The sequence below is a fragment of the Setaria viridis genome, chromosome 2, assembly GCF_005286985.2.
Source record: "Setaria viridis chromosome 2, Setaria_viridis_v4.0, whole genome shotgun sequence".
Classification (NCBI taxonomy): Eukaryota; Viridiplantae; Streptophyta; class Magnoliopsida; order Poales; family Poaceae; genus Setaria; species Setaria viridis.
The window spans coordinates 29,737,420-29,757,309 of NC_048264.2; the positions used below are offsets into that span (position 1 = coordinate 29,737,420).

At 48.0% G+C, this 19,890-nt stretch overlaps 1 protein-coding gene across 1 annotated transcript; it reads right to left on the minus strand.

Annotated features, from left to right (window-relative positions):
- Positions 1-98: 98 nt before the first annotated feature.
- On the minus strand, positions 99-3,370 carry LOC117845082 (phospholipase D alpha 1). The gene is made up of 3 exons (XM_034725979.2): positions 3,203-3,370; positions 791-2,690; positions 99-686 (listed from the first exon to the last, which is right to left on the minus strand). Exons 1-3 carry the CDS (start codon positions 3,323-3,325, stop codon positions 235-237), a joined length of 2,475 nt encoding a protein of 824 aa, XP_034581870.1. The 5' UTR covers positions 3,326-3,370; the 3' UTR covers positions 99-234.
- Positions 3,371-19,890: the final 16,520 nt, after the last annotated feature.

The window sequence follows — 19,890 nt, forward strand, 5'->3', positions numbered from 1 at the left end:
TATTTTATAAATCATGATACGATCGTACAAAAACTTTTGAGTTGGGCCTTGGAAATTTTTTTTTTGAATCGAGGAACCTCCCCATTTCCATTCCAGCAAACGGAAATATTGTGTGTGTATTGGGCCTTAGATAACATAACATTGAAGTTTGCATAACATTTTTTGGGAAGGAAGATTTCTTTAAGCATATCTATCAGGTCCTTATGACTGCCAAAGCAGAGCCATCTCAAATTCTCAGGTGGTGAGAATGTCAGGAAGCTTTACCGCTTTCCTCCCCCTCACCGGCGCCCTCGTGTCCGGGAAACACCCGTCCACCGGCAGGTCGCCCACCTCGCCGAACTCCGACACGGTTATCGGGAACGGCAGCAGGTAGCCCGGCAGGTCCTCCACCCTGTCCTGCGTGTACACGTCCCACAGCCGCTCCGCGGCTCGCCGCACCGCCCGCACGCACTCCACGCTCTCGGGCTCCAGGAACACGGCCCCGCCGTCCTTGCCGGCGTGGCGCCCCATGAAGTGCTCGTGCCACAGCGACATCCGGAACCCGTGCACCTGCCCCCGCGCCCGCCCGCACGGCCCGTTCAGGTGCGCCGGCTGGTAGCTCCCCTGCGCGATCTCGCTGTCCCGGTTGCCCGCCAGCGAACGCTCGTTCAGGTTCGCCGAGCCGACGATGACGTACTCGTCGTCCACTGCGATCGAGCAAGATTGTGACAACAAACGAGACAGTGAGGTTAGACGACTGAGAGCTCTATGATGATGACAACGCAAGAGAAGCTGAAGACAGCGCGCGTACCGATCATGAGCTTGGCGTGCACGTAGATGGGCCCCCGGCGGTTCACCTGCGCGCGCCAGTAGTCTGTGTCCTCCTCCGGCGTCTCCGGCGGCGAGTACTCGCCGGGGAGCGGCGCCTCCCGGTTCCCGAGGCAGAAGAAGTTGAGGTAGTCGCAGGGGTGCGCCTGGCCGCGCAGCCCGGCGTCGTCGATGGCCTCCATGACGATGCCGTACATCATCTCCACGGTCCGCCTGTTCCAGAGCAGGATGGCCTGCACGGCCTCACCCGCCGGCACCCCCTCGGGCCACATCGGCGTCACGACGTACGCCGCGAACCGCTCCCCGCGCCGGATCATGGCGGCGACCTTGAGCGCGATCTCCACGGGCACCAGGTTGAGGCACCCGGCGTCCCGGTCCTCTGCCCACGATGCGCACCCGCCGAGGAAGTACTGGTTCTCGATGTAGATGAATCGCCGCGCGCGACGGATGGCCTCGACGTAGCCGGCCTGTATGCTCCGGTCCACCGTGACGTCCTTGCCGCACGTCAGCCCTATCGCGGCGGCCTCGGCCGGGTCGGAGGGGAACCCCTCAACGGACGCGTCGTCGATGGACCGGAACACCTGCACGTTCCACGAGCCGGCGCCGTCGTCGTCGTCGAGGCCGGCGGGGTAGGGGAGCGCCGCCGGGCTCAAGTCGAGCAGGCAGCCGCGCATGTCCTCCGGCGCCTGCTTCCTCCACCGCTGCTCGAAGTTGGTGAGCACGTCCCACGCCGCGGGGCCCTCCAGCCTGCAGTGCACGTCGTGCCACGGCTCCCGCGGCCCGCCGCGCTGCAGGCAGGCGTACTTGTAGTTGTTCTGCAGGAAGTCGTGGAGGTACGTCGTGTCGAGGGCCCGGAACAGCGTGTGGTTCTCGTCGTCGTACCTGCCGTCGCAGAGGTCTATCCCGCCGATGAAGCTGACGACGTGGCGCCCGCCGTCGGCCCCCGGCGCGGCGGCGTCGAGCGTGACGGTCTTCTGGTGGTGCGTGAACTCGGCGCTGGTCTCGACGTGCTGCACCACGGTGAGCGAGGCGTCGGCGTTGCGCGGGCAGAGGAAGCACCGCACGCCGGTGCCCTCGAAGAACCTCCGGGTCTCCTCGTCGTGCGTCTTCATCAGGCCTGCGTTACCGAGGAACGAGACGGACGTGTTGTCCTGCCACGGCATCACCAGCACGGCCACGCCCTCGTCGGCCTTCCGCTTCAGCAGCTCGCCCAGCGTGACGCCCTCGGCGCCCGGGACCATCCGCCCCGGGTCGCGCACCAGCGTGATCCCCGTGTTCACCGACCACCCGGCCACGTACACAAACCGTCGCGCGTCGCGGATGGCGGCGTACAGGTCCTCCCACAGCCGCGCCGGCCGGTACGCCCGCCCGCCGGCGAGGCGGACCCCCGGGTCGAACGCGTCGGACAGGTGCGCGTTCTGGTACAGCGTGACGCGGCAGCCGGTCCTCTCCGGGAAGAACGCGGGCTTGAGGCCGGCGAACCCCGGGAGCCGGATCCCGGCGCCCCAGGACGGGTCGCGCTCCACGTCGGAGAAGTGCAGGCGGACGCGGAGGCTCGGGGTGTGCGTCTCGTGGGCGTGCTCGCCGCCGCGGAGGTCGAGCCAGCACTCGACGGGCTGTCCCGAGGCGACGCGCGCGGCGGGCACGGAGGCGGCGCCGAGGACGCCCGCGCCGATGAGGTGCTGGTTCTTGACGGTGAAGGTGACCGCGGCGGCGGGGTAGGCGCAGTGCAGGCGGAACGACTGCTTCCAGGCCGGGCTGGTGGGGTGGAACTCCACCTCGCGGGTGCGGGCCACGCGCGCCGCGCCGACGTCGACGTCGACGTAGAGCCGGCTGTGCTGGAGGCAGTGCACGCCCATGGTCTCCTGCAGCTTCTCCGCGGCCTGTCCGTCATCAAACAAAGTCGCGTCATCATTGATCGCCACGAACGGAATCTTTCACGAGCTGAAAGTCCGTTCTCTCTGTTCTGTCTATAAAAAATAAAAAATCTTTCACTCTGTTTCGATCTGACATTAGCCTATGTGCACTAGACAATTTTACGAAAATTTCTTCATTGGTTTTAAACCGTGACAGCAAGATAAGCATTGGCCCATTTTCACAGTTAGACCAGTGATCTGCAGTGGTTAACTTGTTGATTTGTTAATTCAAGAGATGGTGCACGATGCGTTCGCGTTTCGCCAGGATAATATGCGAACAGTCAGTGGCAGTAGGTGACCACGAACTGCGAAAAAGGGAGAGCATCCTTGACGGCCAATCCATTAGCTCAGAAGCAAGCCATGAGTACAAAGCAAAGCACAGCTCACTACGGGGCAGAAGCTACTGCGACTTAAACAGAGCAGAAAATGAAACAGAGGCGTGGATGTCAGCACGGCGCGATTTGTCGATTCAAATTTACCTCCATGATCCGGCCGTGGATGGCGTTGTGGAGGTGCTCGGCCTCGAACACCGTCACTTCCAGGATGCCATGGAGGTAGATGACCTCAGCAGCGGCGCCGCCTCCTTCTTCCTGAGAGCCCATGGCTGGCGTGCTCGATCGGCCCGCTGTGCCGCCTTCCCTTTCCCGCGCGTGGCTGAGCTTTTATAGCCGTCTTTCCGACTTGGCAGAGCCTCAAAGGGAAGGAAGACGGCCACATACGTTGGCGCTCGATTCAGTCACTTTCCGTCGTCAGTACCATTTGTTTATGCTTTTCCAGCAAGTCCAATACCAAATTTCCCGCTAGATTTGATAAATTCCATGGAATCACATGGACGTTTGCTGGTCATCAGGAAAAAATAAGGCCGTGCAACATGTTAGAAAAAGGCACTGGAACGTGGAAGAGGACGTTTTCTTGAACTCGTAAGCATCAGTGCCTGTACTTGCATCAAGTTTGGTCCGGATTTATGATTTTGAGAATGCGAAGTCCCCTCTCTCTTTTTTGATAACATGCAAAAGCTTTGTGTGTCAAGTTTATAGAAGAAAGGACCTCAAGATGGGTCGAAGTTTACAAGCGCAAGCCTAGAGCCATAAAAATTGTGATTACACAAAGAAACAAGGACAACTAATATAATACGAGCACTACATCTAGGTTCACTTGAGCTGCTGATACAAAGACCATACGGCTTGTAAGCGACGACTACTGGTCAAGCAGCATCACTAGCATATTGAAATGGAGCAGTGAGTGATGACGGTAGTGGTCCAAGCAGGAACATAAGCCACACAGCATCTTGCGGTGGATGCATTATGCAGACATCCAGCACTTCTTAGTCCTAGGTGGCTAGATTCGATTGCAACCAGCACTGCAGAATGGCATGAAAGCAGGGGCAACGTTCTTAGCAGAACCGGCCGGTGATCATTGTGAAAAACCGGCCGTTCTTAGCAGATATTTATTGATCCTTGTGAAAAATGGCCAGTAAGCTTGGATTGATGCTTAGATCAATAAATATCTCACCGAAATTGTGGCAAATTGTGGCTTTCAGATCATCTGTCTCATTTTGTGCTCTGGCCTCTAGCTCGCGAGGATTAATGATTACAAGAAGGCATGCGGTTTTATCATGCATGTCAAATTCATGCTTCCAGGTAGTGGAGCTAGGGGATTTCTAAATCAACGCCCACAAATGCAATAGTCGGGTGCATGCCATTTTGTCTCTAAACACAACACAGCAGTGGTGCCAATTTGCAATCCTCCAGTAATCCTGATGTGATGTGGGTACTTCAATTTTGTGAGATATTAGGTGCACAAGTATAGTTAGATTGTTGATTTGACCTCATGTACGTATCATGATCTATAGGGAAATAAAATGCACCTTTTTCTTCTATTTTGTTCTTTGCATATGATGTTGCTCATTTCGCGGTTTCTTTACACTGAAACTCTTCAAGTTAGCGCAATTTGCTCAAAGAGAGATGTAGCATTGCCTCAAGAACAATAGAGCATGGTTGGCTTTATTGATTCCATGATGTCAGTGCCATGGAAGGAGCAGAGTATCGTCTCCGAAGAGGACATATGCGTAGCGAAACAACTTCCCCATTCAGACATAACACACCAAATGAATGAACATGCCTTAGAAGTCCTAGCACTCCACTCAACAATTTTATCCGCTTATGCACATCTATAACCGCGAAATCTGAAACATCACGCATCCAAGAGCACAAACTGTACATCCACAACAAATTTACATAATCATAGATGCTGAACTCTCTTTTTTTTCGCAATGCTTTAATGATACACACCACTAACAAAATAAAACAACTTTCGTATGTTCGAGTCTAACTTCAAACCGTACCCTTCCATCAAAGGCAAAAAAAACCATGTTAAATGAGTTTAACTTATTAGTTGGAACTTGGTTGTGTACTTGTACATCTGATTGGGTTCTCTTATCTTAAATTTTGGTGTCCTATTTGAAGTATTAATTTAACACGTTTCTTTCTCTACGTGCACGCACACAGGAAACTGAGGCTAGCTCGGTTGATGGGGTGAACCGGGTGTTCTAAAAACTAACTCCAAGCACGTATAAAAACCTATTCCAAAATCTATCTAGATGTGCACTAAATTTTTCTATGTGTTGCTATCTCTACCACAAAAGAGTTTTGCACCCTAGGTTCCAATCATATAAACTACACATGACAACTCTAGGAAACGTAAATGCGGAATGGAAGTGCAATAAGAAATGCCGAAGTTAAATGAGGTAGAGAAGGCAAACTCCCAGCATGGCGACACGGCGATTTTTACCGAGGTATTGGAAAGCTTTGGTCCTCGTTGTTGGAGCCCCTCTCAAAGGGAATGCTCGCGTAAGGGCATAAACTCCCCGGTCAAGTAACTCCGTAGGATAGCCGACGGGCCTTCCCCACGCGCAAGTGGGTCTTCGCCTAGCCTCTCCCGGATGCTCCTTGCCGCTCTTCACTTGGTAGAGCTTCGGCAAAACACCTAGGTCCTCTCCTCCCTATCACAAGCACCGGCGGCCACTCCACAAACGCGGTTGGAGGGTCTCGCAAGATTTACAGGCCTCGGATTTACAATTCTTGGTGTGCGGAAGAACCAATACAAAGGAGGTATCCAACCACGTCTAACTCTAGGCTAAACCCTAAAGTAATGCGCTAATAGGCCTAAACTAGCACTAATCAAGACCTAAGCCTTATGCTGATTGCCTTAATATTCTCTTTAGCACTTTGGTGGATAGAGCACTTGTGTGTATGTAAGAAACAAGCCTATAGCTTCTTCAAGCTCTAACACTCTTCAAATGGCCGGGCATTGGGGTATAAATAGAGCCAACCTCAAAAACTAGCCGTTGCTCCAATGGTCACAGAAACCGTGGTCACCAACTGATTTGATGCCCCCTGTTGTGCACCACCGAATGAGTCGGTGGTCTCCCTCAAGGTAGCCATTGAGCCGCTGACGCCTGGGCCCTTTGTCCCGACTGATTCGGTGTCCTTCCTTGTCCATCACCGTATGAATTGGTGAAGCCCCTGAGTCGCTGCTTCCCACTTCATCGACCGATTCGCTGCTCCACTCCAGTACCTACCGTATGAATCGGTGTGAATTAAAATAACTTCAAGAAGTTCCAGAGCCGAATCTGAGCCGATCATAAGCCGAGCCGACAGCACCGATTGATTCGGTGCGAGCTTACTGTGCTCACCGAATGTGTCGGTGCACACAACACGCATTCTTGGCCCTGCTTCAGTCCATCTTGTCACCGACTGATTCGGTGACCATACTTGATCACCACTGAATGAATCGGTGGATTGTGTCTATGCATAATCTTCAGCAGGATTCACTTTAAGTCTTCATGTGTTTCTGTGACCATTGGAGTAGAATTCTTCTAAGTCTTTCGTTTTCTTATCATTTGATGGTTTTGTATTTCATCCTTGGTACCTATAAAACACCTACAAAGGTACATCTTGCAAACACGTTAGTCCCAATGACTATGTTGTCATTAATCACCGAAATCATTATGGCCTAGAACCATTTTCCTTACACCTCCATCCAAAATTATAGCTCATTTTACCTTTTTTATGTTCATAGTTTTTGCTATGCATCTAGATATACACCATGTTTACATACATAGCAAAATCTATAAATCTAGAAAAGCTAAAATGACCTATAATTTGAAACTAAGGGAGTACAATCTAGTTAGATACAGAGAAATGGCAGGCACTCTAAAAAGAGAGGGAACCTTTTATGTTCAACACCATTCCATAACATGCGTGTCGGTGTCAAGAATCACGGGTCGAGACTATCGGCTTAGTAAATTTGTTTTCTCTGCGCGCTAGGCTCGGATGGTTGTACGGGAGGACACGAGGATTAGACTGGTTCGGGCAGGAATAGCCCTACATCTAGTGTGGGTGGTTGCTTGTATTACTCGTACCAAGTTTGCAGTAGGGGCTACAAACGGGCAAGAGAGGGAAGCTGGTTCCCAGGTCTCTGTGGGTGTTTGTCGATGCCCAAAGTGTCTTGAGTGCTAGGGTTCTACGAGAGCTGTTGTGTGCGTTCGGTGTTGTTCCGTTGTTCAGGCCTCCAACCGCCCCCCCCCCCATCAGACCCCCTGGTCCCCTTCTATCGTGTAAGGAGGACACAGGGGTTACAAAATGAGCTAGGAGTAAGAAAGGTAAAAAAGGTAAAATAAGAAAGCGGGAGGAGCTACTGGAGACGCCATCTTCCTATCTTGTCTCTGCGTCTTGTCGGTACTGCTACTGGGAAAGCGCGGTTGCCGTTGGGTCCCATCGATGATTCGGCGGTCGGCCACTGTAGCTGAGCACGCGAGTCGCATATGGCGGCTGACCACTGTAGCCGCGCAAGTTGGTGGTGACGACCGGCCACTGTAGCCGTGTAAGTGGCAGGAGGCTGCCGACCACTGTAGCCACGTGTTCTCCGGGGTGTGTCTGGTCGGTGGAGATTACGGGTGTCGGAGGTGGGCCCTGGCCCTTACGACCGTTGATTAAGGAGCGTAAGGAGGTCATTAAAATTCCTCCCAGACAATGGGATATGATCGTAAAATCTAGAATGTAAAGTGTCGAAGTGAAATGGATTTGGATTCTGCATGGAAATGATCCTCTGGTGGATCAGATCAAGTTATAAAATTGTTTGGCAAATTGACTAGCTGTGACCTACTGAGAGGAAGGATGATGTTTACATTGCCATTGTACCCCTTTTTCCGTTTAAAAAAAGCTCAGCAGGGAAAAGACGTTCGTAGTGACTTAGCTTTAAGAAGGGGTCCGCCGAAGGAACCTCACTAGCGTCTGCTTCTTTGGAAGCCTAGGACCCATATGCAACCATTGTGCAGGGAGGTAGGCACAAATAATTCAAGATTCAGGGTTCAAGCTCTTGGTGGGTGGCACCTCTACTGGATGCTCTACCATTGAGCTACACACTCATCTCACCTACTCTTACACTTGTAATTTCTCAGAAAAAAATAATTAAAATTACTAGTTGTTATCCATTTAATTACTAATTGTAAAATATCACTATCATGTGAACACCAAGTATGGATAGCCTCTATTGGTGGAAAATGGCCCGAAGTGGACTCCGTCACAACAGCCTAAGAGGTCTTCCTCTGAAGGGGTAAGGCCCCCCTTCGTCGGGAGAAGAGAACTAAGTGTCTATCCTAATTTTCTTTAACCGGTCCAAAGTAGAGATCACTGAAACAATAAATGAAATGCAAAGAAGAGAAATAAATGGCATTAACTTTCATTTACTTCGGACTAGCCATCCCATCAATTACAATGGCACCTCTATTTATAGGGAGATCAATCGTCACAAAGTACAATTACAAAATATCGTTACCCAATGGCTAGATTCAAGGAATATTTCGGGGTACAACGGGGAATATGGCCTTCGTACGAACTCTTCCAGCTGGCTCCTCGTATGGCTCCTCCATTCCACGTGGCGGCCAACGTGGTCTCCCGATGCGTGCTTTGCTTCGTTGGAGGTTGAAGGGCCCTTTGCTGGGTCGCTCTGCTCCTCCATCCTCGGATAAGTCATGTCGAAGATGAGCCGAACGCGTCAGCTTCCATCTAGGGAATCTTGAGGGCCATCCTACCCTCATCGTGTCCCAAGGAACCTTTGTACCCCTAAGACCCTTCATTTCCATTCTCTTCCTTGCACCCGGAGTCCGCCACAAATCACACAAGTAGTCATGGTTAGCGACGAAAAGACTTCTTCCTCCGATGGAGATTCCAAAGGTGGTTTCCCCAACAGTAGCCCCTCATGAGCGAGGGCCATCTTCTTTGATGGGCCGAACTGATGATCCTAAAAACATGGTGCAACCATCATTCGAAGCTCCCCGACATCGGCCCATGAAGGATTTTACTTTAATACCCTTTGTTTATTATTTCTTGTTTATTTTAAAATTACTTTTTGATGATGTTATTCCATGCCTTTTAAGACATTTTCCCCTCGTGACTGTTTCCTTCCACCATGCCTACAAATCTGGCATCGCTATCGCTTTCACTACTAGAGGTCCAAAGCCCTGTTGTTAAATCTAGTACTTCTTCATCAACTTCTTTCTTGTATTTGGTTGATTCATTCATCGTTCTTAAAATGGCTCCAAAATGCAAGTGCCCTTCGAGCAACGACGGTGATAAGATGATGCCGAAGACGACTATTTTTGGCCAAAGCCGGCTTCACCTGAACAACATCAACCTGCTCAAGCAAAAGAAGATGGTCATTGCCGGCCGTGCACCTGGCTCCGAGGTTGTTCCAAAACCCGAAGACAACGAGGTCGTCATCTTCCGTGATCTCTTATATGTTGGCCTTTGTTTTGAGCTGGACCCTGTCGTTATAGACATTCTTCGACTATATGACATATACCTTCATCAGTTGACTCCTAATGTTTTTTGTTCGTCTGTCGGTGTAAATGTGGATTTGCAAGACCACTAAAATTACCCCTTCGGCTGCCAGTTTTGCTAGTGCTCATAAAGTACATCATCAGCTGAAGTACTTATTGGAAGATAGTGCTGATAGGGTGATTGAGAAACAAGCTTAGTTTGGTTGCCTCAACTTCGTGTACTGCATCAGTGTTGTATCTCTTGTGGCCGCATATCACAATAAGTGGCCCATCGATTGGCATCAACAGTGACTCTACCACGACTACAAACTTGATCCTCCCCCATGTTCCGAGGTTGATGCTTTCATATCGATGCTTCATCTATTGACTCGCAAGTACAACACTTGTGACATCATCAAGGAATACTGCATGCTTGGTGTGTGGCCTATTTGTCGCGGTTGGGGGATCCCTGACTATTGCTGGAAAGATTCTGAAGGGTCCATCCCCTATCCTGATTGGTTGAAGTGTTTCAAACTCACAAAAGAGCATAAGACTGTACATCCCCTTTCTTTAACGATTAATTTTTATCTCATTGTCCTCATTATTGATATTCCTTTATGCCTCATCTTTTAGAGATAAATCCTATTAAAGTTGAGGAACGCGGTGATTTCATTCTCGGAGCTGAGTCTCCCTCGGAGTATGAAGATGCACAGAAAAAGCTTGGAGGTCTCAGTGTTGGAGGTATGCCCTAGAGGCAATCATAGAGATGATGATATTCCATTTGTATCCATGATTTGTATGTTGTGTTCATTGAATATCCATTGAAGGCTACTTGAATTGATTTGCAATTATGTGAATTGTATGTGAAACTCTTTACTTGTATGGTTATTCTAAAGTTGTCCCTAGTCGGAGTTCATGTGAGGACACACATGAATATTAGACTAGCACATGTATTAGTTGATGACTATGTTTCACAAGTCATGGACATGGAGATGTTGAACTAATAATGTGGACACATGTGGAGACATGTGCTAGGACTGACCCAACACGAGAAGTAGTTCTCTCTTTAAACAACATATACGCTTTGTCCTTAGACCTGAGACTGTCGCATGTATTCTAGATGTGGATCGACCTACTTAGGGGCTATCAAACGCTACGCCGTAACAGGGTAGTTATAAAGGTAGCTTTCGGGTTTGTCAAGAAGCATGCTATGAGACATGGTCAGTCAAGATGGGATTTGCCCCTCTCTGATTGAGAGTGATATCTCTGGGCCCCTCGAGTGATCGGATCCGAAAATGCATGGCCATGCTACGTACGGTTAAGAGTTAACCTACAAAGGGATTCCAAATCACAGGATCGAGAAAGAGCGGTCGGCTTGAAGCTAGACCAAATATCGTGAGGCAAAGGGAATAGCATGTATATTATGTTGTGATGGTTCGTCTGATATGATCTTCGTGTGCGTATAGGAGTTGGCACGTCTTGCTAGAGGCCGCTACCGACTATTGGGCCGAGTAGGAGTACTCGGGCCATGTCTATACGTATCCGAACCCATAGGGTCACACACTTAAGGGGCTGGAAGCCCAATTCGGATCTGATCCGAGTTGGATTAGGTTTAGGAGTACTAATGGGCCTCGGATCCAGAGGCCCATCAGGAACCTCTATAAATAGAGGGGTGGGGGCGCCCTAGGGTTTACACCTTTTTGGCAAAACACACCTGCCGCGCCTCCCACGCCCTCGCCTGTTGCAACTCGCGGATCTAGCAGTCCGGCTTGCGACGCTTCCTCCCTGCACGTGTGGATACCTTGGAGGTGTTGCGCCTGCAGCACTTGGACGAGCCATCGACGAGCCGCCGACGAGCCACGACGAGCCGCGGCACCGGAGGCGATCTTGCTGCACGTGGACGATCTGCTGAGGAGCTGCTGGACATGACGTTGATCGACTACGTACGACTACGTGATCGTCTTCACTGCATCGACGCATATCTACATCTTCCGCACCAGTAGTGCGTCGAGTGGTAATCCCGTGATCCTTATACGGCAGTTCTTCCTGGTTATACGCGGTAGAAATTTTGATTTGCGCTAGTGTAGCCTACCTCGTATCCTAACACTCAGGGTAATCGCGTCTTTTCATTTTTTGGAGTTGAAGCCCCCGTTCGTGAGGCGTCGAAGAGAAACATTGTCCACGTTGAGCACAAAGCTGCAAACAAGGTGGCTAAGGCCATTGCCGCTGGTAAAAGTGCCCCCTCGTTAGCTCAAGATAAACCTGGGGCTATGCAACGTCTTGAACGCATGAAGAGGGGACGCCGCCCTGGTTCCAAACCTGCTTGCGCACCAAAAAGAGCTCGTACTAACAAAGCTATACCTAAGGCTGATGGTGAGGGTGATGACTTTGAGCGTTCACCCCCTCCCCACCCTGGCGGCACTGCTATTCATGCCGAACTACTCCGTCAAGCTCCTCCACTAGATGTGCCAGCTGGTGTCGATACCTCGTCCCCCACAGCATCTCTGCTTGCTCCTTTGAGCCCCCTTTCAGCCGGAGAGCGATGAAGAAGAGGAAGAGGTGAATGTTGAATCGTCTATGGTCGAACAAGCCTCTACTAAGTCTGTTGATCTTAGCCCTCATGACTTAGGGAAAGTAGACGCTACTTCGTCAGAGTTGTCTACTTGGCCGTCTTCTTTTGGTGCTTGTAACTCTGCTACCCCTTTGGCGGTTGCTTCCGGTAGCAATACTTCTGATGAGGAGGAGGAACTCGACAGCAACGGTTATCTAGTCACCCCTGAGGACCTGAAGGAGGCTGCTTTATGCATCGGTGCTCCAAAAGGTGCTACACTCATTGTTGACAAGATGATTGATTTTCTATCCCTTCGGAGCGGAGGCCATGAAAGGCAGTTTTTCTCTAACGCCGGTAACAGCTTTGCTTCCCCCATGAAGAAGAGAGATTTACTAAACTTGATTTGGAGATGATGGTTGAAGCCTGTGGGGATTTAGCTCTTAAGAGCTTCGTTGCTGTCTGTTGCGTTTCTTCAAAGCTTCACAAGGAAAAAAGAAGGAGCTGCTTCGTCTGTCGAGGTTGCTGCACTTCAAGCTCGTGTTGCTAAATTGGAATCTCAATTGTCTTCGCAGAAAACTCACAATGAACAGCTTTCTGCTATGAAACATAAAGCTGATGAAGAAACTGTCAAGGCTTAGGACAGAATGAAAACCCTCTCCAAAGAGCTGAACCATGCCCTTTCGTCCTGTGATGCCATGAAGAAAAACATTGAGGCACTAACAAAAGATCTTTCGGATAAAGGTGATGACCTGGAAAAAGTTAAGAATGATCTTTCTCGCTATTGTGCTTGCCACATTAAGGGTGCCGAGGGTCTCCGTGATGATATTGCCCGAGCCCTCAAAATTTTCAATCTGGCTCCTCCTTCGTTCGATGTTGGGCCTTGCTCCGTATTGTAGTTTTATGACTGGGTTAGTGTCTGCGTTGACTTGCTATGCAAAATTTGGAAAACGTACGACAAACTTAGTGTCGCTGTCGATGTCCGAGCCCTCGCGCACTCTATGTGCTCTTTATTTCCTTCGGATGCTTCTTTGGCAGAGAAATCATTGAGCAAGAACAATGTTCGCATTCTTGGCAAAGCTTCTCATGTGTGGCCATTGGACACGGAGCTTTCCCCCGAGCATATGCCCATTTTCCCGAAAAATATTGCAAAGAACTTCATGATGAACTTCTTTAAGATAAGGAGTGGTCAGCTGACCCGTGATGAGGCAGAGCAACTTTCTGATCAGGTTTGATATCTTTTCTTCTTTTTCCATATTTCTTGCATTCGTTCGTGCTCTTACGTTCTTGTTTTGTGTAGCTAAGGTCTCGCATCCAAGCAGATATTTCCGCCCGGCTCGTTGCTAAACGGGCCAAACATGCTGGACCTTCTTCATCCAAGGTCCCCAAAGATGATTGGATATGTACGCCACATGGACCTCAACGACACATGGCTCTACCTATCGATCCATTGCCTGCTGAGGGCGGCGCCAACGCACCTTCATCACTCCTTGTGATGGACGCTCCCGAAGGCCATGAAGCCCTTCATTTGGAGTTGTTATCTCCAACATTGCTTCATCTACTCCATCCGCCGCTCCGACCAATCCCCTTGAAGGGGATCCAAAACCAACCTACATCGACTCTTCATCTACTCCTGCTACGAATGCCCCAAGTGGTGTCACTGCTGCTGCTGAGCCCCATCCGGAGGTGTGATGCCTCTTTTGAGAATTGAGAGAGCATCGTGAACGAACAATTTTGTAATGCATTGTAACTAACTTTTGATGGTTCCTGCGCAGGTCCCTTCATCGGATCCTGCGCCAGTTACCGAAGGTGTGACTCCTGTTCTGCTACATTTCAACAACTACTTCATGTCCACTGGATTTTGGGAAAAATTTCATGTTCGCCACCCTTACATCTCTTTCGATGACTTTTGATCCTACAAAATTTGGAAATACGAAGAGCATAATTCCGAATTGAAATCTTTTTTCTCCCAATTTTCTAGCAATCCTATTAAGTGGTCCAACACCCTTCAATTTCGCGCTGCGAAACACGCGATGAAGCGCATAGAAAGGATTGCGTCAGATCTTTTTGGTGTTACCGAAGCAGGGCTACTGGATCCGAAGCCTAAACCAAAGGATGAGGGGGCAATAGGCCCCCTCGAGTATATTTATCGGAAACCTTCGTCTGCAGATGATGTAGATAATATACAAGTGGAGAATTCAACAAGTGCTTTATTCATATAGAAGACACTAATGACCCAATTTCCCATTTAGATGCAGGAAAAATGCCTTCCGAAGAAGAGCTACGGATTATGGCCAAAAGCATCATTGATCTTGTTGTTCTTCATGTTTTGGCTGAGGCTTGTGAGATTGTAATGAATGAGGATTGAGTTGATGTAATAAAGAAAATACAACGATCTTGCTAGTAAATGATTATGACCTGTTGTTATGCTTTGTGAATTGCGTTTTGTTTGCTACTTCATCGTTGTTTTCATGCAAAGCGTATTTTGAGCAAAGACCTTTTTGTTTTCTTCGGAACTCCCCCCTCAGGTGTTTGCCAAAAAGATAGTGTGCGTGAAAACATTTTTTCTCATAGGCCTTCGTGGCTTCTCATTATGTCTCTTCTTTTCTATCATTCACCGATGCCTTTCTCTAGGCTCTTCGGGGCACTATTTTCTTTCGCTCTCGCGACTAAGTAAATGATGTCCCTTCGTAAGGGGGTGTTTGGTTCCATGGATTAAAGTCTAGTTCATGTCACATCAAATATTCGGATGCTAATTATGAGGACTAAACATGAGCTAATTATAAAACGAATTACACAGATGGAGGCTAATTCACGAGAGGAATCTATAAAGCCTAATTAATCAATCATTAGCAAACGGTTACTGTAGCATCACATTGTCAAATCATGGACTAATTAGGCTTTATAGATTCGTCTAGCAAATCAGTCTCCATCTGTGCAATTGGTTTTGTAATTAGTCTATGTTTAATACTCCTAATTAGTATCTAAACATTCGATGTGATAGGAATTTTAGGACCTCCTAAAGAACCAAACACCCCCTAACTCCTCATGTGGAGGGGGGATCATCTTTACATAGCTTCGTCGTGATCGACCTCTGCACCGAAGACAACATTGCTTCGTCTCACGAAGGGGTTGATTGCTTCGGTGGTTTTACTATCATCTTTAGGGGTACCTTGTTTATATTTCACAAGGGGTTTACATGGGTGTCCACCTCGTTAAAAATCTCACACCCCCTTGAATCGTTGTGATCTTCAGGAGCTTCCCCTGTGAGGAAAAGAGTACGATCCTTTGGATTACATGAAGCACCGCTTTTGTACAAAATCATTTAAGAAAAGAAACTAAGTAAAAAACCCTATGATACAAAGTTCATGAGCTGTTTGTCGCTTTAGATGAAGTACTTCTGGAGCATGTCTTCGTTCCAAGTGTAAGGATCCACCTTGCCACTCAAGCTTGTCAACTTGTATGCCTAAGGCCTTTGTGTTTGCGTTGCCATGAACGGCCTTTCCCACTTGTAGCTCATTTTGCCTTTCATCTTACCTTTTAGTACCCTTCGAAGGACCATGTCTCCTGATTTGATGCCTCTGTACTTTATCTTCTTGTCTCTCCACCTCTTTGTTTCTTCTTGGTAATGCTTGAGATTCTCTGATGCTTCCATTCTCACTTCTTCAATACTATCAACTGACACTCCGAAATCCTCCTGCTTAGGTTCTTCATTTGTCCTCTAGGACCTCAGCTTCACTTCTTCTGGTGTCATTGCTTCTTCTCCGTATAACAGTTTGAATGGTGAGAACTGTTTTATTCTTGAGTCCTTCGTATTGTGGGACCTGATGAGCCTTAGCAATTCATCTACCCATTTCCTCCTCCGGAGATCTGTTATATTTTACTTGATGCCTGCAAATATGATTCCATTTGCTCTTTCCACTGGTCCATTCGACTGTGGATGGTATACTGATGCGAAACACAACCTTGTACCCAACTGGTGGCATAACTCTTTGAAATCCAAACTATCGATCTAGTTCCCATTGTCGATTGTTACTTCGTAAGGCACTCTGAAGCGGCAGACAATGTTCTACCAAAAGAATTTTTGAATAGTTCCGGAGGTGATGTTCTCCACTGGCTTTGCCTTTATCCATTTGTAGAAGTACTCTACTGCAATGATGGTGTAAGATAAGTTTCCCTGTCGATTCCCTATCATGATAAGGGCCAAATCGGAGGTATCAGTTGTATCGCGTTCGCTGCGAATTTGCTGTACGGAGCATGCCATTGACAGTTATGCAGTTTCGGACAAGTTCATGTGCATCTGCTACTGTCGAAGGCCAATAGAAACCTTGCTTGAACGCCTTGCTGACCAACGCTCTTGTGCCCATATGATGCGAGCACATTCCGTTGTGTATTTCTTGCAGGAATTTTTTGCCTTCGTCGATGGCAATGCATTTTAACAGAGGAGCACACATGCCCTTTCTATACATGTTCTCCCCCCTCGTGCAATAATTTCTTGCCTGAAGTGCCAATCTTCTTCCACTCTTTTCATCCTCTGGTTCATAGTATCCATTCAGGAATGTGAGGATGGGCGCTCTCTAGTCTTCGCTGTGTATAGCATTCACGAACTTGACAGGTGGTTCGTCCGTGTCTATTAATTTTTTTGACGAAGTCTCATAGAACACATCCGGAGGTAATGAGCCTTTTGCTGCCACAACTTTTGCAATGATGTCAGCTTATTTGTTATAGCCCTTGGCAAACTCTTCACTGTGAATCCGAGGAAGTATTTTTCCATGCTTCAGACGGCTTTGAGATACTGCGCCATATCTAGGTTCTTTGCTTTGTAAGACTTGTCCATATGTCACGATACCAACTTTGAGTCTGTTAGGATCACAACCCTTCGTGCGCCTATTGCCCTCGCCTTCCGAAGTGCTAACAACAACCCTTCATACTCTACTACGTTGTTGGTGCAATTCTCACAATTCAATCTCAATGCATATCTTAGCTTGATGCCCGATGGTGGGTTCAAAACTGCTGAAGCCGCCGTTCCTGCATGATAGTAGGCTCCATCACATTGGATTTCCCACACTGGTTCGGTGATTGTGCCTTCGCTTTGTGATGATGATGGCGTCCAGTCTACGACGAAGTCTGCCAATACTTGCAATTTTATGGCACTCCTCGGAACGAATTTGATGACATATTCTGCCAGCTCTGCAGCCCATTTCCCCATTCTTCTTGTTGACTCTTTGTTCTCAAGCATGTCTCGAAGAGGTACGAGGTTGGCACTATTATGTCATGACTCTGAAAATAATGCGAAGCTTACGCTTAGCCATAACCACCGTGTAGCCCATTTTCTCCATTTCTATGTAAAACAACTTCGAGCCACTCAGGGCTTTGGAGACATAATAGATAGGCAACAAGCTGATCTTGAGAGTGAGAAACAAGGGGGGCACAACTTCGGGAAAAGATTGCTGAATAGGAGTTTGAGATGGGTGCATTGAGATTGAGGGTTGAAACACAAGAAACGACATTGAAGTCTCAGATAGAAGAGCTCAAAGTTTTGAAGAACACCACAAAGCAGTTGCATTCTCTGATTTCTAGCCTGATAAACTTCAGCACTAGCCAAAGCCAGGTGAACCCTCCCCACAACTAAAGTGTTTTGCTGGTGAAGTTGTTGTTTATTGATGATGAACTTTTGTTTTATGTTGCATTGTTGATGCTTAACTTGTTGTATGTTACATTATTGTTGCTGGTGAACTATTCATTGATTGTGATGTGAACAATATGGAAGTTGGAAATGACCTTTTTTATGTCTGTGATTGCGATGATGATCAATAGCCAAAATTGAATATATTATTGCGAAATGCAATAATGGGCTAGGGCCCAGAAAAAAGGCCCAATATGGTTGTGCGAAATGCAATAGTGGCTCTTCGTTAGATGGGCTAGGGCCCTGAAAAAAAGGCCTGGCGTGCAACAAATATTTTTTGGCCCAAAAAATAGTGCAAAAACCTAAAATGGGCTAAAAATGGCCCAACAAAATTGGGCTCATAAAGGCTCTTACATGGATCGGGCTTCAATTTGTGACGAACCGAAATCGTCATAACACCCCTGCCACGTCGGAGCCATGTTGGATTCTTGTCCAACTTGGCGCAACCTCTGAAATAATTTTATGACAACGCATGGGATGAATTTCCATTCATCATTATCTTAGTGACACACCGAAATAAGAAATGTCACTAGTCGTGGTTTATAACCCTCGAGAAATGACGAAGGGTTTTCATCACTCCCGCATAAAAAATGATGGTTTATGATGAAAAAACACGTTTATGACACTTTTTGATTCGTCATAGACCGGGAGATTTCTTGTAGTATGAATAGGCTTCCAGTATCCTATCGGATATCAGAGTATCCGCAGGTTGCCAGCATATCTGATGACAGAAAAGAGTGAGTACGAGATTTCAAAGTTGGGAACCACTTAGCTAAAACCACTTGAATAGAAAGGTAGCAAATAGTCTAGAGATGATTTAAAAAACTGCAGCACGAGTAGATTGGGACTAATCTAGGAAATTCAACGAAGAACAAGTAATGAACAAAGACAAGTACAAATCACATAAGACAAGGGATTAGTTACTGAAGTTCACTTCCCACTAGAAGCTATGTCCCCATTGAGGTGCATTTTTTAAGACCGGGTTGAGCCACCAACCCTACCCTCACCCTTAGCGACCCACCGGTCAAGCTAAGGTTACTCACTATAATATCCTTGGAGAGGATGGGCAATAAAAGCGTCCAGGGCATAACCACAAGCGTTGGGTGCTCCACGGTGACACCTAACCATACAGGAGCCAAGCTCTAAGAGTAACAAACGTGAATCGACAACCGGACATGCTTCAAGTGCTCAAGAGTCGGAGATGAAGCTCACACACCCAAATCCAAGCTCTCCCTCCCTCAAACTCCTCCTCAAGTCTCTCAAGGACTGTCTCATGGTGCTTCAGTAGCAGTGAATGCTCAAGAGTATGTTTGTCCCATGGTGGTTCAGTAGCAGTGAAGGGAGTGAAGGGGTATATATATCCCAACCTGTGCTGGTTAGATCTGTGTCGGATAGTCTGGCACCACAACGAAAACAACAGAACCAGGTCAGTACCAGAGACTCCGGCACCCTACCACAAATTCTGGTAAAATCAATCCTGAAACCTTGCCGGAACAAGGATGTTCCGGACCCGTGCCAGATACTCTAGCAAGCAAAGGAACTAGGCACCAGACTCCCAGTATCGAAGCATTCTGACACCCTGTCGAAAATTCCGGTAAAATCAGCCCCGAAGCCTTCCTGGAATACGGCTGTTCCGACCCCTTGCCGGATACCCCGGCACACACACAATACACATCCCCTTTGTAGTACAGCGTACCTAACTCAATTTCAAAATAGAAAATGAATTTAAATCTACCACTCTTGTACGCTCATACATCATGAACATCCTGGGATTCACACGTCATATCCATCTAACCGGTCCAACCGAAAAAACCGTGAACGGCTGATTGACCAGCTCGGTTCACTTAAAAGACTGGTGGTCTAAAAAACTGAATCTTAATAGGCATATTCCGGTCGAACATGCGCCATCAGCCAAGTCAGCACATTTGTAAAGGCCCATAATCATGTAAACTAGCCGTGGATGGCAGAAAAAGGAGAGCCAAGGGGATTCAAACCTCCGCCCCCTCCACAGAGTTACTTTTTCTAACCATCTGACTAACCTTTTCTTTGTGACAGTTGAAAACATACCTAAAATATGAACTTTAGTTGAACCGGTCAAACCACTAGTTGAACC